The sequence below is a fragment of the Bombyx mori genome, chromosome 3 (genome assembly GCF_030269925.1).
Source record: "Bombyx mori chromosome 3, ASM3026992v2".
In the NCBI taxonomy this organism is placed as follows: domain Eukaryota; kingdom Metazoa; phylum Arthropoda; class Insecta; order Lepidoptera; family Bombycidae; genus Bombyx; species Bombyx mori.
In genome coordinates, this window is record NC_085109.1 from 9742867 (window position 1) to 9769556 (window position 26690).

The 26690-nt window shown below is 37.3% G+C and overlaps 1 protein-coding gene across 1 annotated transcript; it reads left to right on the top strand.

Moving 5' to 3' along the window:
- The first annotated feature begins 12407 nt into the window (after positions 1-12407).
- Run (runt) lies at positions 12408-25499 on the top strand. Its single transcript, NM_001111351.1, has 3 exons — positions 12408-13193; positions 22600-22737; positions 24376-25499. The coding sequence occupies exons 1-3, from the start codon at positions 12749-12751 to the stop codon at positions 25023-25025; spliced, it is 1233 nt and encodes a 410-aa protein (NP_001104821.1). The 5' UTR covers positions 12408-12748; the 3' UTR covers positions 25026-25499.
- The last annotated feature ends 1191 nt before the right edge of the window (positions 25500-26690 follow it).

Below are 26690 nucleotides of genomic sequence, written 5' to 3' on the forward strand. Positions count from 1 at the left end.
CGGAAAAATAGGCTAAATTTAAATGTTAACAGTACGACAAAAAAAGTATATTTGAAAACAACATGAAACAGATTACTAAATAAAAAAGTCGAGCGCAGCAATGCAAAAAATATAAATACATAGAACATCAGAATGACAATCTCTCATCAATTATAAGCAAAGGAACTTATCAATGTATAAATAGACAGGCATTGTAAGGCGGCAAGGATTAATAACAACATCCCACCTATCTCTGTCGTGAAGCTAACGTGCTTACTAGTTTGAAAGGTGCATACAGCCCTAAGATAATACAACTCAGATATCGACCTCATGTCTCAAGGTAGGTGGGGTCATTCGTGTCGTGATGCATATGCTCTCCCATAACAATTAACTCACACAAAAACAAAAAAAAAACTAATCGTTTTTTTTATAAAATTGCAATGTTAGTAAATGTGACTTAAACTAATAAATTTACAATCACATTACTTTGACTTTAAATTGATATATCATTTGTATTATTCTTTCTAATAAAAGCCCTATTTTTTTTAATTGTGAATTTGGTGGTCACGAACTAAAACTATAAGTAATGACTGCGATGTGAATATCATCCTCCGTGTTTCTTTGCCCCGAAGCCAGATGATTTTTATATTGTTAAGCGGTAGTTGGGTACAGTCATTATTATCATCATTATCAATAGATTATTGCTAGCGCAATTCAATTTTCTCTCAACCTTCTACAGTTCGCTGATAGATTTTGCAACGAAAATTTCTAAACCAAACTAAAACCCTCATTTGCGCACATGAGCTGAACTCACTCAATAACTCACTCGCAACAATCGGAGCGGAGGGCGGCAGTGGACGCGGTGTGAAGCTGTATCACGTGCCACTAATACACCGGGTTGTCAGTTTAAAAAATCAAGACTATATTTGTCCGAAAATTTTCAAAGCCCAACTGCAGAATGTGGGACATGAAAAATGATATTCGTTAAATTTTAAATAAATTTACATCATAGAAATTCAACGTCCAGGGCAAACTGTATGTTTTATTTATTGCTTAGATGGGTGGACGAGCTCACAGCCCATCTGGTGTTAAGTGATTACTGGAACGCATAGACATCTGCAACGTAAATGCGCCACCCACCTTGAAATATAAGTTCTAAGGTCTCAGTATAGTTACGACAGCTACCCCACCCTTCAAACCGAAACGAATTACTGCTTCACGGCAGAAGTAGGCAGGGTGCTGGTACCGACCCTTGCGGACTTACAAGTGGTCCTATCACAAGTAAACCTGTGTCATGAAACCGTACAATAGCCTCATAGGATCATAGGTATGCATTATTCTATATAATAATGTAAACGATAAAATATTGCCTTTAGAAAAAACATCCGTACTACGTAATGTATGAAATGTTATTGTCAAGAAAAGATGTAGAAAGTAATAAAAAATATCATTTGATTTTTATCATTATAATAATATTATAGAACAAGTACAATATTTTTTTAAATTTCCATGAAATTTAATAATGAGCTTGCAACCCAAGTAATGAGTGCCATTTTGGTTCGTTAAGCTTTTCGCGTTTTTATTACGAAATTTAACACATTTGTGCATTCAGCCACTGACTATTTAGATTTATTATTGCAGGTCAAATATAGGATACAAAACATATGTCATAAATTAATGTGTAATTAATACAACAAACATAATGTTTTATCCAAAGGAATTACATATATAAAATAATATTACGATAATTTATTTAGTAAACACGTTGGCTTCGCTTCAAACACCTATCTAATTTATGCATAATTTATGTGATTTTTGTATTAGAAATATACAACAAAATTAAAAAAATTAAATACTAAAAATTAAATAAAACGTTTCTTTAATTTTTCAAATAGCAGGAGTTGAATTATTTAAGACTAATTCGTAAAGCCTGTTCATGTCTTTCTCCTAATGAGTCAATTAACTACGGTAAACTTCTCAGCCGATGACACGAAAAATATGTCGAGAGGTGAAAGGCTCAAGGTCTATTTAGGTTAAGCAACAATTTGTCTTAATATGCGACATTTATCTTTGTAATTAAAGGTACGTTTTGTTTGGTATTAATTATTAATTAAGTTTACTCTCCATTCAAATAGCCGAAGATATATTTTTTGTTATTGCAAAAAATGTCGTTTAAACCAAATGGCTTTTCACACCTCAATATAATATCAATGTCATTGTTTTATGTTATATGGATTCTTCTTCTATATAGTTCCCTCACTGCTGAGGATCGCGACCACATGTGACGTTCCTCCACTGTGTTCGATCATGGGTGGTATGGACCGCATGGTACATACTACCATCAAGTGCGTCTCTTACTAGATCTGACCAGATTGGTGTTCCGCCCACCATTGCATAATTATACAAGCGGCCCGCTCCGGCTCCGCTCGGGTCTAACAAAAATTTCAACGATATTTGACGTTGTATTATTTTTTTAAATAAAAGAACACTTATTGCGGTATAACTATAGTAGTTAGACATATGCTGTCGCGACACTTTTTGTAAATAATAATGTGTTCTATAAAGTAGTACATTATTTTATTATACCATCAATAGTTTTCGCAGGGCACGCGATGTAAAGAATATTTTAGGTAATTTTTTTACACATTGGGTAATATTTTGTAGTTTTAGTAAGGATCCCTAATTTTTTTTAAAAATGATTATAGCCTATGTTACTCGGGAATATTGTAGCTTCCAAACAGTGAAAGAATTTTTCAAATCGGTTCAATAGTTTTGGAGCCTATTCAATACAAACAAACAAACAAATCTTTCCTCTTTATAATATTAGTATAGATTGATACGTAAGCTTCATTGCACCGATCGGGATCTCACACAGATTTTTGTATGTGAGCTTCAATTTCACAATATTAATAGCTTCGTTTGTATGTAGCTCTCTACGTCGCCCAAAACACGTCATTACGGATCCTCCCGATCCATTAACGGTGCTCTTAGATACTACAAGCATCGGTCACCGTCCTCGTCGAACCCGTCGCTTGCGACGAAGGGCTCGACGAGCGAATTAACCCATAGACACAGCCCACTGAGTTTCTCGCCGGATCTTCTCAGTGGGTCGCATTTCCGATCCGGTGGTAGACTCTGCGAAGTACTGCTCTTGCTAGGATCAGTGTTAGCATCACTCCGGTTTGAGCCCCGTGAGCTCACCTACTAGTTAACGTTACGCTGAAATAGCCTCTCAAGGCTATCAGCTTAGGTATAAAAAAAAGTATGTAGCACAAATACTTGTTGTCTTCACTACACTTAAATTTTCATCTTCAAATTTAAATTTCATTATACTAAATATAACATACAATCTGTTGACTACCAGCAATTGCTTCAATTTACGTACAGTGTTCTCAAAGCGGACACGAGTAACGTACCTACTTGGAAACCGATTGATCTTTTTAATGTGATACAACAAAGAAGGTTTTGAATAAATGCACATAATAAATCTACCCTTTGATCCGTTGTCATACGGTATAGTTTTAAAAATAACAAGTTTTGGTATATACGACTAAAGAGATGTATAAGAACTTTTTAATTTTTAATTATGTTATAAAATTAAACAAGACTGTGATAATGAATTACTAATTAAATAACTATAAATTATTTCATACACGCTTTATTTGTGACAAACTTAAAACCGAAGAAATATAACTAGTTTACGATACTAAGTTTTTCAACTTACATCCAGTTACCCAAATAGGTGTGGTAGGCAGCGGCTTGGCTCTGCCCCTGGCATTGCTGAAGTCCATGGGCGACGGTAACCACTCACCATCAGGTGGGCCGTATGCTCGTCTGCCTACAAGGGCAATAAAAAAAAAATCCTTAACGTAATAATTAATTACTAGTGGTCGCCCGGTAGTCGAAATTCGACTATAATTAATTGAAATTATAAGTTCGTACACTATTATGATTCTATTTACAAAGACTATTATACTTTTATAAACACAAATTTCACTAAGACTACAATATAGAAAAATATTAATAAAGACAAACAATATTTAATCTATTCTCAATTTGACCAAAGACGTCAAAAACAAAAGTTTGACAATAAATAAATAGTATGCATGCGTGTGTGCGTCAAATACATGGCAGTGTGCGTAATGTTTTTTTTATTGATTTAATGTTTTTTTAGGCATAATTAAAAAAAAAATTAGCATTCGGCACTCCTTCTCTATATTCTCTATAAGTGTGGGAAATTTCATACTCCTCCATCCGCGCAATTTTCGTAAAAAGGGATATAAAGTTTTTCCTTCACGTATTAATATATAGATATTAAATGTCATCGATCGACAATCGATTCTAAATTTAAAACTATACTTCCTGTTCCCTTTATATGCTTCGGCCCAACACTTCTGTACACGGATAACGACCGTGCTTACCTATAATTTGAACAAACGCCGCAGGCGCTTACCGGATTTACTGTATTTGCACAATACTTACTGCTCCGACGACGAGTGCTCTAAAGCTATAAAAGTTTTACACATGGCCCGAGGGAAATAAATTTGGACGTTCCATTCTTAAATATGATCTAGATGTAGTACAAAATCTTAATTGGTATAATGATTTTGTGATTGATCCTTTTCTCGACATCAGTGAAAGTTCGTCAGCGCATATTTGTCAATTACGGTATATTTGCCTCTTAAAATTTTAGCCATTGGTTTTAGACTCTCCTGGTATAGTTCCAGGCGACTACCTATTCAAAATCATCGCATCAATTGATCGATATATTGCGATTGTGGTTAATAGTTTGATGTTGCTTATATTTCGGCTGACTTTGATTTTTTTTAGATTTTTTAGATTAGAATTTAAACGAGATAATTTTAAAAATCACATATCAAAAAACAGTTTAATTATTTCTATTACGAGCTGAATGTATATATCGAATTCTTTATGAGTCTACAATGCAACCGGAAAGGTTACCCTTAAAATTCAAGAGGCCAATTACCGTGACGTTAGTCTTTACCTCATCCGGGCACAATCGCGAAGGGTGCTTTTACACTTTTTGTGTTGGCTCAACGTTTTGCAACACTGCGGAATGAGCACACTACAATAACAGCGGGACTCCTCTTCAGAATCCTTACATATCACGATATAGATGTGAAATTTAAGTAATTTTTTTTCTTGAATGCATATAAAAGACGTTCGTAGCCCACTTTGAAACGATGACGTCATGACCCGGTGGTGCAGTAGTTGACGTATGTTATTAAATGTATTTAATACGTACATTAGAATCTAGCTCCCGTAGTAGAGCGAACCCTAGTTTGTAGTTAAATGAACATGTGTGACTTTTGACCGGCAATTACTAGTGGTCCCCCGGTAGTCGAGACACGATTAGAATTAATTGAAATTATAAGTTTATACACTATTATGATTCTATTATTGTCAAAGACTAATCTATACTAATATATAAATCTACAGTGGTTTTTACGGATGTTCCGTTATAACTACTGAACCGTGTATCCGATTGACTTGAAACTTGGTATCCATGTAGAAAATACATGTACTTAATGGATAGGCCAATATATAAATGAGTGTTGGCCTCCCTAATAATAATTACAATGAATAATATAATGTTCATTTTAAATGCCCAGCAGCGCGGGCGAGTACGGCTAGTGTACTTATAGGGTAAAGCCGAGATAGATGCCCCACTTTTTGAAATAGTCATGTAATTTTGAAAATATTAATTTTATACGAATAATTTCTATTAATGTAGTTAGCTCAATCCCTTATGTTTAATTAGTATAAATTTTTTTTAACCTATCAAATACAGATTTTCTAGAAATTCGTTTTTCGTAGAACCTTTTTTTGGAGGATAGATGCCTACCTGTATGGATAGTTGCCCCACCAAGAAAATACTGAGCAGGATAGATGCCTGCAGTGCAGGATAGATGCCCTTTATATCGTGTAAAAGAAAAAACCAAACCAAATATTAAGAAGTTCTATTCCTAACAGAGCAATTGTCTCCAAGAAATATGGGTCATAATAATAAAAAATATTTTGTATTTTTTAAGTCTTTGAATGTTTATAATTAAAAGATAATTCTCATATCACACAACGGATCATAATTAAGTTTTTAAAGCGTTAAGTAAGCGTAAGCTAAACTACAATTTTTTTAGTTTCAACATGCATTATCCTATTTTTTTATTAAATTAAATTTTACAAATATTTATTCAACAAAAATATAAACTCTTAATTGTTTATAAAATATTCACATTAAGTATCAATGTGTACATTGCAAAATCATATTTCTTTATATTAAATTAACACAATAAATATATCTTTATTATTTTGTCCAATTGAAGTTTAACTGGATAGTGCTTTAAATTTTCCACATCTTCTACATCATTTCTGAAAAAACACGTTTCATGTAGCTAGTTCTGAAACATTAAACATTGAATTCAGTCGGATTGCGACTTCGTATTTTTATAGTTTTCAAAACATTCAATGCCGATATTATTACATGCGTTTTAAGTTTATCCCTTAGATTTCTTTAGGGGCAAATCTATTGTTTTATTTCCTTTCATTTTATAGTTAAGTGGATTGTCTTCATCTTCGCTGCTTGAACTGTAAATCAGGTGTTTGTGTTTTATGTTTTCGTGGCATATTTCTGCTGTATTCTGAAATGGCAGAGTATGGAGGGATAGATGCCTCTAAAGGCAACTATACCCCAAAAAATCAGGGCAACTATCCTTTGTGATAAGGATAGATGCCCAAATTTTTTGTAAATAAATTATAAACTTAATAGCATTTATTTACACCTAGATGCAGACTCAATGAACCAATATATTCACGTAGCAAAAAATATAATGGAATTTTACACTAATTATAAAGTTATACCACGCTAAATACTAACCTTTCAATCTTTGACGTGTTCGTGAAATTCCGCGCGGAGAAAATTACGTGCACGAGGAAAACACTTCGTCACCACGCGATTGTCAAATGGTAGATAAGGTATAGGGTGACTGTGGTTCCTACTTATTAAATTAATTTTTTGTCATGAGTGCGGGAAGTTAGGTTTTTAGAACATGAGGCATCTATCCCGCTGCGGCATCTATCCAGGTTTTACCCTATACATAATCACAAATTTCGCTAAGACTACGCTTTAGACATAATATTAATAAAGACAAACAATATTTAATCTCGTGATAATAATCGATGCCCTTTATAAAATGTCATCATTAACAATTAATTCTACAACCGTACGCACTATAAGAAAAAAAAATACGCATTTTATTTGTTTTAAAAAAAATGTAGTAGCAATCTTTATAAACATAATTAAAACTACTTTTACGGTTTTAGTTCGCATCTTTAATTGTAGTTATACATATTATTTGCGATATTGCGAAACAATTTACGGTTTTCGTGGTCACAGACACATCGACCATGACCTCCGTGAAAGTAGTTTGTGTCTACGACGACCGCGCAGTCTGAAGAAAAGACTTTTAGTAAATATTGCGGACATCTTTAATGGCGGTTGGAAGTTTTGTGAGCCTGCACGAGTAGGTACCATAACCTACCTATTTCTGTCTCGCTGTATTGCGTTTCAGTTTGAAGGGTGGGCCAGCCTTAGTACTATAAAAAAAAACTGATACCTTATAACTCATACCTCAAGGAGAGTGCGACGGTATTAACATTGTTGAAGTCTATGGGCTCCGGTACCCCCTTCACACCGGCCACGGGCAGCCAATTAAAAAAATAGAATTTAAAGACCACTTTTTTTGGTACTAGCTGCTCTTGAGTTTATCGGAGCTCTTGGTCATCGCGAAGATAAACACGCCTCTTGCCACACATCCCGAGTCATGAAATCAAAGTCTCAATTGCATGACATCTCCTCCACAATTCAAGCCGGAATACATAGCTGTTTCATAATTCACACCAGTAGTACACATAATGGCAGTACTTCAGCGGTAGGCAGCGGCTTGGCTCTGCCCCTGGCATTCCTGAAGTCCATGAGCGACGGTAACCACTCACTGGGCCGTATGCTCGTCTGTCTACAAGGGCAATAAAAAAATAAAAACCTATCCACGTGAGCTAAGAATCGCCCCAACACCATTGCTACTTAAAATTCGTATGTCTAATAAAATCGATCAAACCAAGGACCGTTTAAGCAGTCAACCGTCCTGAGCCGACATTTGGCCGCAATTATCCTATCACATTTCGTTTGTTGCACTTCACCCTACTACACATATAAATGCTTCCGCAATACAATAATTACGTATTACTAAAGAAACGCTACGATAAAGCGTGTGCGATTTAAGCCCATTCAATTAGAATTTTTGGTCGACGTATGATTAGTAATTTAATTAGTAGAAAACGGTTTGGTCCATGAGCAGCGGTAACCGTCCACGATACGATTAACCGTATGCTTCGCCTACCTACAGGATAATAAAGAAATATTGAATTTTAGTCTGGGTTTTTTTTATTGCTTAGATGGGTGGACGAGCTCACAGCCCACCTGGTGTTAAGTGGTTACTGGAGCCCATAGACATCTACGACGCAAATGCGCCACCCACCTTCAGATATAAGTTCTAAAGTCTCAAGTATAGTTATAATGGCTGCCCCACCCTTCAAACCGAAACGTATTACTACTTCACGGCAGAAATAGGCAGGGTGGTGGTACCTACCCGTGCGGACTCACAAGTGGTCCTACCACCAGTGTCGATGGAAGCTATTTACTTGTGGCTTCTAGTAGCTTGGTGCTGTTACTAATATCCAAGTAAGACGATCTATATTAGGTCCAACTGTATTGCTAATTGTTAAAATTAAAATTTTGTGTTTTCATTTGACTTTCTATAGGTTAATTATTTCTTATTATGACAGTTGAAGGAACTAAATGGATTTTTCTGGCACAATATCACTATAGGTCAGAGGTGGTGCGTTTAAAGGACAATAAATACATACTTAAGTTATTTTAGATATTTCGCGAAAATCACAGCAAAGTGTTACCGAGTTTTATTAGTAATTTTATACTTGCTTTTTTCTCGAAGCTTTATTGGCGTTGACTAAACTTTTTTTGGTGGTCTGGTCAGCGCTAGTCATTTCTTGTCCTTCTTCTTGGGATAAGTCCCATATTATATGAAGTAGGGACAGCATATCCTCTTATCCAGCAGTGTATCCACTGCAACGAAGCAGCTACTCTTGAGTTTTTAGGTCTCCCTTGAAGGTGTTCGGGTAGCTGTTAGCAAATCTCGCCCCTTCTGAGCCCTTCGCTGAGCCCTTGCTCGCCCACCTGTCCTTGTGAAAATGGAAAGACATGCAAACCACAAGTACGCTATCAATCATAAAAATTTTTTTAAGTATTTAATGATAATTATTGACTTAATGATAAATTTTCAGATTTATTTCGAATCATCTCTCTCGTTTATTTTGTATTATCTCATTGCGACATAATATCCTTTTCATCATTTCTTCGGACATCACTAATCTCATTTCAAAAGCGGAGGTAACAATCATTAACAACTATAACGTAGCCTAATTAACTTATCTTCACGGAAATAATTCTTAAAAACGTATGAATAGTTTGGTGTCAATATCTGTATTCACCGGATCGAAGCCTAAATTTTTTGCGACATCCCCCTTCACGTAAGCCGGAGAGTCGGTAAATGGCTGACAAAAGAGTCCACAATACCCCAATGCCAGTGTGTTTGGGGCCAAAATAAAAGGTACGTCCTAAGAAATGCTCGGTTATTGTGAGTGATGCATTGTGATGACGGCTTGCACAAAACCGCTCGGTAGCGACCAGAGAATTGTCAAAGAATACCGTGTTTGCCTACAATATTATTTTTATTGCAGTAATTGAGTGAGATTCTATGACGGATGGCTGTGAGAACGCCGGCTTTATTGCTTGCGATAACTTTCTAATTTTTTAGAAACTGTTGGGCTATTTCAATTACACCCAGACGGGCAGATCACGGACTCAATCGGAAAGAATTGGCTAACACTAGCCCTAGCAAGAGCAGTGTTTCGGAGAATCCCTGAGAAGATCCAGAGTGAAACTCAGTGGGCTCACACATTTGGTTCAAAGACTCATGCAATACTTTAGTCAAATATCCCGAACGCACTCTTGTAATCTCGAAATATAGACCAGCAATTCCCAAACTATTTTGTCGCACCCTTTTGACGATTTCAAAATTTAACTGCATATAAAAGATAGGCTTAAAAATTGGTTAATGTGCAAAGTATGTAGTAGAAATCCTCTGAACCACGACTACTTCAATAGGACTTACTTTATGTGCAATGTACATAAGCTTCAAATTCGTTTAAAAATTAATCCGAAACGATATTGCGGTTTCCAAGTTGAATTCAAAAACTTTACCTACTTTTATTAGCTCGGCTAGTAAATTTTATGATACGGCCGCAGAAAAGGGCATATTCGCAAATGGTTATTTGCTAATAGCTATACAGCCCGGCAACGTCTAAATCATAAAAAAAAGAACAAAGGAAAGGATTCGGTGCAGTAAAAATGTTCACAATAATAGTGCAAAACAATACTTACTATTTTCGATAAAATAATATAACAATTCAAAAATTATGTACCTATATCAAATAAAACTTTAAATTTGGAAGTGAAGTCAAATTCATTTTACTTAAATGATGTTTAACAAATTCTTATCATTATCCTATTACCAGTTACGGTAACGGTACCATTTTTTTAAAAGTTTCCGTTTTTATCTCATTATGCTGTAAATATATAGGTACATGAATCAAGATTGTTGTGTGTAAAAGAAACGTAGCACATATTCACTTATTTATGCATCAGATCAAGTAGGTACGTACTTTATCATGTCCAAGTATCTATCTAACCTATTTGAATATGCAATTTCGAAAAGGGCACATCTCTGAAAATGTAAAATGTTCAGGAAATGAAAAAAACTGATTATTTTCTAAAGCAGTGTAAAATTTAAAATATTAACTTTTGAGATATAGTTTTAGTATTAATTAGCAATTGAAGATTACTAGAATTATTATAAAATGGGTGTAGGTAAGCCTCAAAACTACATGTATATGAAAAAACGTATTTGACAAAATATGCGACATGTGCCTTTTCGAAATTGCATATTCAAATACAAGTTTCATTTTTGGCCTTGAAGTCGTAAATTCTCTTTTGGAATGATTATAATTAGTACTGAAAAGGTTTACTAGTAACATATAGGTAGACCGTGGATTCTCAAATTTCGCATTTTGATTCGAACTACAAACTCTTTATAATACATTCACATCGTGAATATACTTTAATTACATAGATAACACGAAGAACTAAAATAAAAAAACAATTACCTATGTTCTCAAAAAAGTTTTATTGTCAAAATTTAAACAAGTTCGAAATTCGAACGCGTGACGTAAGACATGCCGCGCGTGAAAAGCGCGGGAAACTGTTTGGAAAGTTGGCGAGCTCGCACCGCCTGTCGCCCCGCCCCATACTCCGGCTGTTCTGTTCGCACAGCGCACTGACTCCTTCGCACGCCAACTCGCGGCTAACCACACGCGGACGTGGCTTTCTCAATCTATCACTCTTTGTTTAGCTCCTTATTTTTGATTGGAGCCGAAATACGAATTTTCGTAATTGAGAACACGTAGCTTTTCGGTTGAAAACTTGAATTAGAATCTCAATAACTAATTTACAATCAAGCATCGGGTAGACAATCGAGTTGGTCGAATGAAATATTAATAATATAAAAATCACATAAATCTAAATTATTTATAAGTAATAATATCCAGAATGTTGTGTTTTTTTTTTCGTTTTCTAGGAAATAAAATTAAGCCTGTTTATCTCATATACAAACATTATAATTTATATCTGTAGTGCATATTTGAGTAGCATGATTTTTTTATAAATAATGATGAGTAATTCTATTCCTTTTTTTTCGTATAATTTGGCGATGCAGACATAATTAATCAACTCAAAAAATTCGACGGGTGTCGTTGGATAGCCGTGCCATTGAAATTCTTCACGTGCTTCAATGAAAATGAAGTGCCTCCCCATGAGTGCGGCACCTCTCCAATACTTTTGTCGACTCAAAACATGAAAATCATAATTTTTCATGAGCTCGTTGATAGGTTTTCGCACCGGTCGCGGTTTCCCGCCGCCCCGCGGCCTAATTACCGTCACTTTACGATACGTCACCGCGTTGATTCAAAAAAATCCACCCATCCCTCTCTCGCAGGCGGGCGACGTGCGACGGCGTCCCGCTCGAACGAGAATTTTTATAAAAACGCAGAGATCAACCGCGGCCGTCCCGCTCGTTCCCGCCGCGGGACCGCATCACCCGCACCCTTCGTCTCCTTCCCGCTTTTTACGAGACGTAGGGGCCGCCACCCGGGTGGGGGCGGCGACCGCGCGAACGCAAAATATTGACCATCGGAAAAAGTCGCGTCGTATCACAGTCATCAGTCGAAACCGAGTTCCCGCGGCACGCGTCCCTTGGCCGCTACTTCGGAGCGCGTCGTGAGTCTTCGGCTTGCGGTCGCGCGACCGCCCGTTTATTTTTCCGAGTCCCCCGCCCGGCGTCTTGCCGTCCGCGCCCAACAAGTGGTGTAGACTGTAGACGGTGACTCGCAGCTCACACGACGTCTCGCGCTCGCACTTTACACAACTTTTCCGAGTGCTCCCCGCGCACGCAACGGTCGCCGCGAGTTCGAACTTCGGTCGCGTGTTTTTAAAACTTTAATCGAAGTGTTCAGACCTCAGTGGCGTGTCAGAGAAGTGTTCGGGGGTAGTTTGAAGTCGATGCACCTCCCGCACGCGAGTCCTGCCGTCAGGATGGCAGACGTTTACGCTCATATCCACGAGTACTACCGGCAGAGTCACGGAGAGTTAGTACAGACTGGTTCTCCGGCTGTCTTGTGCTCTGCGTTACCTGGCCATTGGAGGTCGAATAAATCATTACCGTTGGCTTTTAAAGTAGTGGCACTAGATGACGTTCAAGACGGCACTCTAGTTACGATAAAGGCTGGAAACGACGAGAACGTGATGGCCGAACTCAGGAACTGTACCGCGGTGATGAAGAACCAAGTGGCAAAGTTCAACGACCTGAGGTTTGTCGGTCGGAGCGGACGAGGCAAGTCCTTCACCCTCACCATCACCATCAGCTCATTTCCTTCACAAGTCGCCACCTACACCAAAGCAATCAAAGTAACGGTCGATGGACCAAGGGAGCCGAGAACAAAACAAAGTAAGTTACTATATCTGTAATGTTTCATATATTTTGTGCGTATATAATAATATGTACCACCAAACTTTGTCTATATCTGCCGCGAAGCTCAGAACAACCGCAATACAACTAAGACTTCGATTTGATATGTCAAAGCGAGTGCCAGCAATCCTGTAGTGATGTCTATGACTCCGACAACCACTTATCATCAAACTGAACGTAAGCTCGTACACACTTTTAAGCAAAAAAAAGATATAAATGAATATTACAATTAATAATATATTTGAAAATGTGTACGAAATCAACTATATAAAATATATAACTTTATAAGTACTGTACAACGATCAACGGGCAAATATTAAATCCATAACTAATTGATTATAACACTATATACTATACACTATATACGACTGTATACTAGATATCAATACTGTGGTTTCAGAGGCAATTAGATAGATACTTATAAAATGCCGTTGCTAATAAATGATTTGGGGTTTGTGTACTAAATTTAAAAATACTAAACCTTACTCAAAAGATTATGCGACAATCTATTTATTTAGCAGTTGAGACTGGTAGGTTTGCGATTTATTTGATGTTACGAGTCCATCGTAACTTAGGCGTCATACGGTGGATACTATTGCTCACCTTGAGCAATTAGGTCAAGGTCTCAATTGGATTGCAATGACGGCTTTTCGATCGAAATATGCAACAGAATTAGACAGTAGACAATAAGAACATCCTAGCTAACTTTCGGCTAATGTTCTAGGAAAGTAATTTAAGTATATTTCTACTACCACAGTAGAATATGATGAGGAAGTGTTTTACTGGTGGTAGGACCTCTTGTGAGTTCGCACGGGTAGGTACCACCACCCCGCCTATTTCTGCCGTGAAGCAGCAATGCGTTTCGGTTTGAAGGGTGGGCTAGCCGTTGTAACTATACTGAGACCTTAGAACTTATATCTCAAGGTGGATGGCGCATTTACGTTGTAGATGTCTATGGGCTCCAGTAACCACTTAACACCAGGTGGGCTATGTGCTCGCCCACACATCTAAGCAATTAAAAAAAATATATAGTAGTTCGTCCGAGTCTATTTTCCATATTTTTTCAATAACAACCGAACACAGTCTTAACATTTATTAATAATAAAATAACTCAATAGTTACTAGACAAAAAGACAAATACATTTTAGTTGAAAATTAACAAATCCAATTTTGAAATTTATTATCAGTTTGTTACATGGACAGGAAAAATATACTTACTACTATACTATTATAGAAACACATTTTTCTTGCCTAACACATTCCATGGTATGTTATTCAAAAGTTTTTTAACAAAATATTCTTCCAAAAACAGTAGCCATAAAACGGTGAAATGTAAATTCTTTGACAGTAAACTTAAAAAAAAACCCTCCGTTTCTCAAAAAGTCACTACTGGAGATTAACCATTAGTCGCAAAAAATAAAGATTAATTTAGTTTTGACTATACTTCTAAACACACCCGTTGGTTCAACCGATGATCCGTCAGATTATATTCGCAATTAAACTCGTATGTATTTACAACTACATTGGTTATAAAAAACGCGGGAACGCATAGATCACGATTTATAAATCTACAAATACATAAATTAAAAAAAAAAGTAATCACCAAGTTAATCTATGATTTTGATATTGAACCCCGTGTAAGCTATAGAGTATTCGAACAATTAGAAATAAAGAAAAAAACACGCTTAATGTAAGTAAGATCTACGCGGAAAAAACTACGTGAAAACACTAGAAAACACAGGATAATCTGTATTTGAATACCAAAAGGTACATTCTATTGAACTATCCGAATATTTTATTTGTAACAGAAAATTTTTCTAAAAGCAAAAATCATTCCATAGATAAACGATAACAATCCGAAGCTAATAAGTTTCGAAAAAAAAAAAAAAAAAAACAATATTGCAATTTTTCTAACATCAATCATTTCATTGTTTAATTAACATTGAAATTTATCGGTGCTGCTTACATAAATAACACAAAAAAAAAAAACATAAAAAATATATATATCTTATAATCGTGTCAAAGTGATGTGACGTTTCACTCTGGCCGGGCGCCAGTCCACGGTCCGAGGTCGGTTTTGCGGCGCCGCGGCATTCGACCACATTCAAACTAGTTTTATTTTCGTTTTCACGCGTTTAAAACAATCCTAAAACACTTGACATCGATGTACTGAAGTCTAAATACAGATACGTTCGCACTGGCGCTTGCTGAGCATACGATTAAAACTAATCTGAAATATTAGCACTGATGGTGTGGAAACTTGTTAGCCAGCTCTAATTTGGATAGTGCGTTACACTGCCTATTGTGACTGCGTTCTGGACCCCATGTCCGCTCCAAACATATGCGGACCGTCCAGTCCCACATATCCCTCGCACACCCCCTAGGCACGGAGACCACGCAGGAGGTTAGGACACCAGCCGAAAAAAAAACAACCATTTAACATTATATAACTCTTGATTCCATTTGCCTATAACAATAAAAATCGAGTTCCTGCTAAATATGATAAAATCAACAAAAATATAAAGGTCCCATCGTGATGCATACGCTCGCCCATCTTCAAGTATGAAAGATCTTAATAGAATAGAAATCGTCACTTACTTAGACGAGCTCACAACATACCCATGACCGAAAAAAGAATACCATCATTGTTAAGGATCTCTAAATCCCCAAACAAGTTTTTATTCTCGCCCACCACCGAACTTCACTTCATCGAGCGATCGCGAACGCATATACATCTTTAACGATTACATTATCTACTACAATATTGCACTTCATTATTATTTGTTCTTCAGTTTTTATCTTTTAATAAACCTGTAAATACGAGCCAAATCGTTTCATTGAAGAGAACAACATGACATCCAGCAAGGAACAATCATCTTCAGAATACTAACGGCACAAAAGCTACAGTGCGAAACGGCAGTAAAATCTAAAAATCACCCGAACAGCTGGCCAATTGCACGCGAACGTACGTGAGATACATTCAATCACGAAGACATTAATTACGTACTCAGTTTAATCTTTCTACAGCAAGAACACGGCCGAGACGTTTCCCTTCCTAAAATAACCACGATTGTTGTCTGCTTTTATGAGACGAAGGAATTAACGCTTAAGTGAGCGTTTTGTTTTGACTTCGGCCTTACAAATGGTTATTGGTGTTTACAACGCAAACTTGCTTTTAAGGAACACGCATCGAGCACGTTATTGAAGGGGGAAAACTGCTTTATTTAGAATGACCCACTAATCGCGGCAAAACAATTCAAACCAATTTTGTTCGTAACGCAGCTAGTGACTAACTGTGATTTACAATCAGAAATCACGTTGCGAATTATTTTCAGCTGAAGCAACAATCAAATGAAACAATCGGCGATGAATATAAATCTATATATCTATATATATAAAAGAAAGTCGTGTTAGTTACACTATTTATAACTCAAGAACGGCTGAACTGATTTGGCTGAAAATTGCTGAAGAGGTAGCTTAGAACCAGGAGAAGGACATAGGATACTTTTTATCACATTCCCATGGGACGTGACATAAAACGTGGTATGACAAAACGCAACTGATATGGAATAACAAAACGCAACTGACAGCTAAACGTAATAAATATTTTCTATGGGTAATTATAGTAGAATTTTGAAGTTGACCGGTTGATGTCAACTGACAGGTAAACGTTCTATGGTTAATTATAGTAGAATTTTGAAGTTAACTGGTTGATGTGTGTGAAACAAACCGTGTGGCGGAACAAAGTTCGCCGGGTCCGCTAGTGATATATGAGTCGACTATTATCAAAGCCGGCAATCTGACTTTTGGACAATCATTGGTAAATCAGAAAAACGAATTATTGACTTTGTATTCCATTGGCAGTCACAAAACTCTTCGGAACGACATCTTAGATAAATAACAGGTTAACTATTAACCTTTATTTAATGCAGGTTTTGAACCGTATTCTTTGAAGGAGACGATTATATTCAAATCAATCTGTATTGTCATATCAATATTTTTTTTTTGTCCAAATGCACAGATTGCCGCCTTTGATAATAGACGACTCATATAAACAATTCCACAACAGTAAACTCATTTGATTGTACATTCCTCGGAATCATTCGGAGCTATCAACAAATAAAATAGAATCATAACGTTTTGACACCGCACGTCTATTTTAAACGTTACATCGTTCACTGGGACCGTATGTGTAAACAAACGGTTGCGCCCAAACTTCGGCCAATAATAAAAAGACAGTATGCGGAAAAACTAACATCCTCACGCCGTAAACATCAAAGGTTTCGAGTTAGTAAAACGATCAATGGCGCACAAGCTTAATGGCGGCGTTACGGCGCACTAATTAACTTGTAGTGAGTAAAAAAATTGGATTCAGTCAGTTATAAAACTCACTGAATCGCTTCGGACTTTGACGTGGTCAAACAAAAGATATTTTCGTTTCATTACGATTTTATTGTGTATTTGAAAAGCTCGAATAAGTTTCGAAGTAAAATCTTAAAAATTAACTTTATTGAAAGCCGAAAAATATTTATTTAGAAAATCGACTGATTCATTGTCTTGTGTTTTTGAAGGGTATTCTAAGGAAAGGTTATTTATGAAACAATTGGTGTATTTAATATGACTGTGGCACTTGCAGTTCCAGTGGTTACCAAGTTTGATGGTGCGGCGGCCGCGTAACAGATGTAAACAATCTCGGGCCCACGTCGTAAAGTCCCGTTTGATCTCCCGCCGACCCGCGCCCCGGATTTACCCCTTTGCCTTTAAATTATGAATTTTATGTCTCTTCTAGCTGCTAAAATACCGCATCACACCCAGCGACCCTAATAACTACCAGGCTGGCGCGTGTTAAGGTAAATTCAAGTCGCCAACTTTTCACCTAGTCTTACTATCAGATTATATTATCACTAGTTTTTGCTCGTTTTGTCCGCGTGGAACAGTTTACAAATAACGCTTTATTTTAGAACAAATTTGGTTAGCATAAAACACGTTATAGTGAGCCAACCTTACAATTAGACATATGCTGTCGCGGACTTTTTTTAGATCTTTTAAAGGCGAACAATTCTGTCATACATTATTTTAGGAAACTTTAATCGTTTCTGCAGCGCACGCAGCGGAAGCTCTCAAAGGGAAAAAAACCCCAATTTTTAAACATTCTTTATTGGTGCTCCGCTTTTATTGGTCTTAGCGTGATGCTATATAGACTATAGCCTTCCTCGATAAATGGGCTATCTAACAATGAAAAAATTTTTCAAATCGGACCAGTAGTTCCTGAGATTAGCGCGTGCAAACAAACAAACTCTTCAGCTTTATAATATTAAAAGTTAGATAAACAGATCCTTGAATACGTTTGTTATTACAAAATCAAATATGTTTGATGGGTGATCCCAGTGGAATAATACTTTATGAAACCGCCGATGTGAACCAAGACACAAATCGACAATATAAACAATGAAACGTTCATTGGATGTAGACGACGCCGTCGAAATTATGAGCTATAACTCTGATTCCATTTATTTAACGCGCTCGTCGCCTCTATATTAATTTACGAGTGACATACGGCCCGCGTCACATCTCATTCTAGTTATTTAATGCTCATTCTGACACTTATGCGTCGTATCTTAGTTCGTTTATCGTTACAGCGGTACAAAATCGGCCGCGATGCCTTTTGATTCCCGCCACATTCTTAACTCATTGTTAATTTTTAGGTCGACAGAGATTAACTGTTACGCAAATAGTTTTATCGACTCCAAGTGTTTTCCTGACGGTCTTTGTTTTATTTTTTTATTGCTTTGATGGGTGGACGAGCTGACAGCCCACCTGGTGTTAAGTGGTTGCTGGAGCCCATAGACATCGACACATAAATGCGCCACCCACCTTGAGATATAAGTCGTAAGGTCTCAAGTATAGTTACAACGGCTGCCCCACTCTTCAAGCCGGAACGCGTTACTGCTTCACGGCAGAAATAGGCAGGGTGGTCGTACCTACCCGCGCGGACTCACAAGAGGTCCTACGACCACCACCGGTCTCTCGAATAGCTCCCCGTTTGTAATGGCATATATGTATGACATATTTTAATGAAAATATTAAGATTTCTCACGTTAGCAAACACGTTTAGCGGTATAAATAAATAAAATTAAACTTGAATACGTGACATCGCTTTTTCGGTCTTGTATTATTCAAATATAAGTTCATTGACTCGTGCATTAGAAATGTTTGCCCCGTTAATAATTCCGTGCTCCGTGTGTGTTAAGGGTCGAGAACAGAATTTAATTGAATACTGGCATTAACAAATGGAGCGTCCCGTTTCCGAGTTCAGCATTTAACTTATTATTGTTCCATGAAGCCGGAGCGTTCTTCAGTCGGATTGTCGGGTGACAGCGCGACGGCCCATCCATCACGTTCTTAATTTAAAACACCCGCGATTAGGGTAACGCTCTCACGAGTCACTCGCTAATCCCTCCACCGAAAGGGGTAACTGTTCACATATACAAATTGTTTTGCTTAACACTAACTCGCAACGAAAAAAAATCGGTTGTATCTAAAGTCGGTTTACTGACGATAGTTGAAAGTGACAACGTCATAAGAAAATACTGATGGAATGGTTTCATTTTTCAATTATCGCAATTATTATCGTTGCTATAAACAATTGACACCACATTCACTTTTCACTGAACTTCATACTTGACGAAAACATGTAAATGTATTATTGTATAGCAGCTGTCCACGTGGATGCATCGCTCACTCAAGTAGGATAGAGACAGATGTCGAACGCTGCCGAACGCGAAGGCCGATTGTGCTTCTTTATCGCTCGTTGCGCGCTCTCGCTTGCACCTCAAACCTTAAATGGAACGCCTCAGAGCGAGGTAACGCCGCATGAGTCATGTTTTTTCGTGCGTGCAGCCGGCTCCATCGAATTATAAGACGTTGTCACGTCAAAAGAAAATGGGCCAATCAAAGTTTAACGACTCGCTAAAATTAGGCTGGAAAACGATAAAAAAATAACAACAGACTATAGATAAAACGTCACCTAGAAGTATCGTGTACACAAAGTTCAAAACGAAGTAGACAAAGTGCTCGTAAACAGTTTAATAATGTAATAAAATTGTCTGCACACCTGATCGAGTCGATTGAAAGACTCGTGATTGGATTAAAAAAAACACACACACACACAGTAAACAACGAAAATAAACGCAGTACGCGTCTTTACTAGGCTATCGATTAAACAAATAAAAAAACGTTTCGCTATAGGCGAAAGGCCACGTGACGGCTTAGGGTCGTAAAAACGTATGGCACAGAGGAGCCGGGTAACTGCAGTAGTAAACCGACTCGTTTTGTATACAGAACCCTTGTTATAGTCGACGGCGGCCCGTGTGTCGCCGCCTTTACGGCCAGCCTTTGTGACTTTAGTGCTTGCGGACGTGGCTTAAGACCGGTGACCTCGACATGTCAATCACTACATACAAAACGATTCGCACACACGGATACCGCTATACCAGAGATCTTTTGTTACATCTGGGCGTCTCTCTGCTGATTATTAAACAATCTTAAATATTTCTTTTGGAATTAATATTTAAAACATATAGTAGAAATGATATAGGTACCTACTATCTAAATAAAATACCATATATAAGTGGAAATATCTTACGTTAATCAAATTATCAATAAATCAATGTCAATCAATTCTATCGTCTCAAGTAATATTTTTTTGTTTTTGTCTATAAACACTGTAATAATTATTATTTAAAGAGATATAAAATAATACAATTGTATAAAGTTCCAGCTAATTCCAAAAGGCAAAATCATACAGAAAATCTTAAAAAGGCAGATCAAACTTGATATTTAGGTATTTACCATTTAACTTTAAAATCATTTAAAAAATATACATAGTCACTCTCCATACATACGGAACGTACAACACACACATTAGAAAAGGAAAAACATTTTTAAAAGTTTTTTTTAAATCTGAAATTTATTTACGTATACGCAATACAATAAAGAATTATATAACTGAACGTCATGAGCGGAGTAAGGGTAAAAATCGGTATTACGAAAAGCCGATTTCATCAATATTTGTTTTTTTAAATAAAACAAAGGTGTGAATCCGCAAAAAAATGTTTAAATATAGTAAAAAAAATATTATTTTCAAACCATTCACACATGCCCAGATAGATACCCACACACGGATACAAATTGCTTTCATTTAACTACGATTAAAACATAGCACTGTTTCTAATCCTGGAATAGTCCACCAAAAAATCAATATATATCGGAACCGTTAAAGCGAATTTTCTTTGCCTGCAGTTAAAAATTACATTTAAATTAACTTTAATGGTTTATCATCTCTTTATTATTTCCGACGTTTCCAATGCATTACAGTTCGCTGTATCAATGGCGACCAAGGTGTATTGTTCCTTAAATTTTAGGTAGGGTGATAAATATGGTAAAATTAAAAAAAAAAACTATCGACATCGACGATAGGCAGCGGCTTGGCTATGCCCCTAGCATTGCTGAAGTCCATGGGCGACGGTAACCACTCACCCGTGGGTGGGCCGTATGCACGTCTGCCTACACGGGCAGCAATAAAAAAAAACGGGCAATAAAAAAATTCTAGATTTTACTAGACAGGCAGAAAGAACGAACAGTATCCTAATGAAGTCTAATAGTAAGCTGACTTAACTTTCATCGCCACAATAAGAGGATGCAGGGATCATTGTAAACAATTGCTGAAGCTCATAGTCAGCACACTATAAATGCATATTTAGAAAAATAAAGTCAAAAAGTTCTAAAATTAGGGGTGAGTCACGGAATAGTTACAAGAATAGTTTTTAGATTTTTTTTATTGCTTAGAGGGTTAGACGAACTCACAGCTTACCTGGCGTGAAGTGGTTACTGGAGAGCCGTCGTTGTCAAACCAAAATCTGCTATGTGCAATTTTTGAGATTTTTACTTTTTGACCTTTTCGTATAGTTGACAGCCCTATCTATGGTATAAAAAATCAGTAATGCGTCTATATGTTATAGCTTTAATATTTATCGATAGCTTTCATTTGAATTGAAATTTCATTGAAAAATTCATCTTCGTGTAAAAAAATAGAGTTTTTGCACATAGGAGATTTTGGTTTGACAGCGACGATAAACGTCTACAACATAAATGCCGCCACCCACCTAGAGATATAAGTTCTAAGGTCTCAGTATAGTTACGACGGCTGCCTCACCGTTCAAACCGAAACGCATTACTGCTTCACGGTAGAAATAGGCGGGTTGGTGGTACCTACCCGTGCGACTCACAAGAGGTCCTACCACCAGGTCGAAATCACAGAGCTGCCTCTTCGAATCAACTTACCGAAATATTTGTAATCCACTGACCACATTTTTATTTGTTCTAGATTATGGCTACGGACACCCAGGACCATTCAGTCCATTCCTTCTGAATCCCGGATGGTTAGATGCGGCGTATCTCAACTACGCCTGGGCCGACTACTTCAGGCCCCCTCAAATGCGAGAGCCTTCCACGCTTATCAAAGGTTAGTTTTCATTTTCTCTGAACCAAATTAGAAATTTAAAAAAATCGTATAAAGTTCTAAATTTGCAGAATAAAAAACAATAAGGATTCAAAAAAAAAAAAACATATACCCGATACGGATACGGTATTTGCTAATTTAAAAATTCACTGTTTCGCAAACAACACTCAAAACATGTTGCTGGAAGCAGTACCTCCCCTAAAGGCCGAACAACGCAAAGCGGTTCAAATAAAAGGAGGTTCTCTTGAGCTGGACAAAACAACACCGGCCAACCGAGGTGTAACCACCCGCTGAAGTCCGGGGTGGAGGACCGTCCGGAAAACAGCTAAAAAAGCACCTCCTTCTCGTTCGAAAGAGCGCGGAGTCAATTTTATTCCAATGTAGGCGACCGCGCCACCGGCCACTTTTTGTTTCCGGCGCTGAAACGCGAGGAACGATGTACTCAAACACCTAGACACTTTCATTAAACGAATACAGGAGGGTTTTCGCTGTCATATTCATGCGCGCCAACGCTTCTAATTTACTGCCATTTTTTTAATGCCTGCTGTTTTTTTTTTCCTTAATACTGCCACGGACTGTAATGTTAATAAATTAAGCATAATTACTTAAATGGAAACTAATTTGAATAGCGAAAGTCATCTCAAGTTTTAGTTAAAAGACAATTCAGTAAAAGAAACGGCAGTGTTCATATAGTTTACTAACACAAATTAATACGTTAAAATTCCAATTGCATACTTTATAGTTCTTATTAAAACGACTCAATTGTATTATTGTTTATACACCGAAATCTAATTACCATTTAAAAAAATAATTATAGCTGAAAAACAGACTAAGACAGCGATCGAAATCACCTCAATCGGGCAACGTCGATATTGGCTCCCACCTCACGAAATTACCCCCTAGTTACCCCTGCACCCTTGCCGCCTTTTAAAGTGGTCTGTGCACTGCCGAAGCTGCATATAGAAAAAGCGCAAAAGAGAAACGTACGTGGCACCACCTCCGTGCTCTTTGTGGCACAATCTACGCCTCTATCGTGTCCTTTTTATGTCCAAGCTTCCTCTTACACGCTGTACAGAATCAAAGCTCGCCAAGAACTTTTGGAACACTGTTGCTAATGAAAATTTCACGTTTTGAAGCCGCTTTTGTCCCCGAACTGGGGAGATAGGCGCTTCCTTATCGCGATCAAGCCGGCTTTGTGGAACACACCCGTATCCGCTGCAGCACACCCACGCGTGCTCTGCATCCATAATAATACTATGTGAGACCGATGTAACTTCAAAGAAAAACACCCGTGTGCGGATAGCTGCGACGAATAAGCCGAGAAATACTAGTATGTCGTGTTCGGATAAATAAATACTGCAGCACCCTCACCCTCCCGTTAACGTACTAAAAAACATCCCTTTCGATGATGCCGTTTTTAAACGCCTACAGATTGTACATTATCTTTAGTACGATTATGCACCCCCTTGTTCAGGGAACTAACAGAGTGCCCCTGTGCCTTGGGCTATCCCCTGAGGTACGTCGTACAACTTCAGATCGACAAATCAGACTACTGTTGGGTGACGCTAGTTAAGTAGCTCAGTCAAAAATTTAGCATTTTTTGTGCGTCTAAATAAAACTATTTTCTTTCTTTGTTAACAGGTGGAGCCGCGCCGCTTACTACGCCACCTGTGACGATACCTGGTGCTGATTTATTCCCCTTTCCTCCGGCTGTTACGAATTTACCACCTGGTGGCCTAATACCTCCACCCGGTGCATTCTTACCACCGAACGGTCTTCTACCTTTCCCACCGCACCCGGCGGAACTAGCACTAAAAAGTTTACCCCCTGAACTGTCTCTAAAGAGCGGTTTAACTCCTTATGAAGCGTTACGACAATTTCAAAACAATGTTTCTTCAATGGACACGTCTAGTGCACGACTATCACCGACAAGTAGTAGACAGAGCGGTAGTCCGAGAAGTATGGCGAACGCTAGTCCTGATCGATCGAAAACAGATTCGAAATCGGAAGCGAATTCGATACACGACGCAACGATCACTGATGAATCGGACGAAGAACCTATCGAAGTTGTAAAGTCCGCTTTCCATCCAACTAGGCCAGCGAATTTAGAGCTTCAAGAAATGAAAAGGGTTCAGGCAGCGGATTCAACAGTTTCAGATAGGCCACGAACACGCAATGAACTGAAATCAACTTCACAGCGTACTACCAGAGTACTTTCCACCAGTCCAACGTCAACCAAAATCGCTAACGGAACAATACCTAGTCACAAATCTGTGTGGCGGCCATATTGACAGTTTCAGTGTTAGTGCTAAACATAGTATAGTTACCGGCTTCGCAGAGCGGGTACGTTGAAATGTGATACAACCATGAGCTTGTAAATACTTAGTCATAACATAGACATAGCAAATATTTATTGTTAGAATTTAAATGAGAATTTCAGCTGAAATAGATTCGAGTGCTAATAAATGTTTAAATTGTGTAATTCTTGTTAATTTTATTAGTTTTATTGCTACCGTATTCAGGCTTTCATTGTATAACTGTGTATATGTAGTTTTGTATATTGTGTACAGAGAATATTAAATTTGGAATTTAATATCATTATCATTAAAAATGACTGATAAATTTAAAACGTTGTAGTAAAGACATTAAGCTTAATGTAAATAATGATTATTTATGACCAGAATGTACAGTAATTATTATTGAAAATAGTCATCGTAATCATAATGTAAATACGAATTATCGATATAAAAGAATTTATCCGAACATTACTTTTGAATTTTTGTTATACCTCATACCGTTCCTAATAAAAACTGAATATTTAATCACAATATAGACAAAAAACGCCCTAAGTCAAACCAATCGTAAAATAAATCGTCCAATTATGTTACCAACAAATATGTATATGTATGTACCCAACTTTATCGGGTAGATGTATTTTTGTAGGGACTTTTTAACTTTGACATTAGGCTGCTGGTACATCCACTGCACTGCACTGGCTGATTATTCGTGACGACGAAAAATCAAAATCAGTCATCGTTCCGGAAAGTTCGTCTTATGAGACTGCTCCGTCATTCCCTTTTTTTCCTACCTATGCTGATAGCCTAACGTGTAGGTGAGCTCACGGGGCTTAAACCGGAGTGTTGCGAACACTGGCCCTAGCAAGAACAATGCTTCGCAGAATCTACCACAGGATCGGAAACGCGACCCACTGAGAAAACCCGGCGAGAAGCTCAGTGGGCTGTGTCTTTGGATTAATTCGGAGACGTTACGTTACTTTAATGGACCGGGAGGATCCGTAATGACGTGTTTTGGGCGACGTCGACTATTTACCATTCGGTCTACAGGATTCGGTATGATCATTCTCTGATACTCATAAAATGCAGCGAACAGGTTACAAGTAAACGTGCATTGCACATGTTAATGTTTATTTCACGTTACGTCGTAACATCGAAGAGTTGTTTTTGTTGTAGTTTGATCGAGTCATGTGTTGAGTACCTATACAACTTCTAATGGAGACTTAAATTCGAAATGGCATTTTTATAGACTAGTTAAAACCCAGTTTTGCTGTAGCTATCAGTAAAAACGTAAAATAGGATAGTTTGTATTAACAATTGCGAGACTATTGTACATACTTAAATTTATTGATAGTACAACCGAATTTCTCAATAATGTATGATCTTAGTATTTTTAGTAGTAGCAAGCGTCTGATAAATAGGTATATGCTACTTCATTTGTCACTAAAACAGTTTAGGGTAGGTGTCTATCATTACACATGAATTACAGTAAATCAATCTCCACAATATATTTCTTATTAATTTAAGTCGTTGATAAAGCATTCGGTAAAGAAATGCTGAAACCAAGAACACCCATCAATTTGAGCAATGAAGTCGGTTATTTTAATAATTAGATTCATTTTACTGAGAGGTACCACAAGTGCAGCGCGCGTCCTTTAAGCC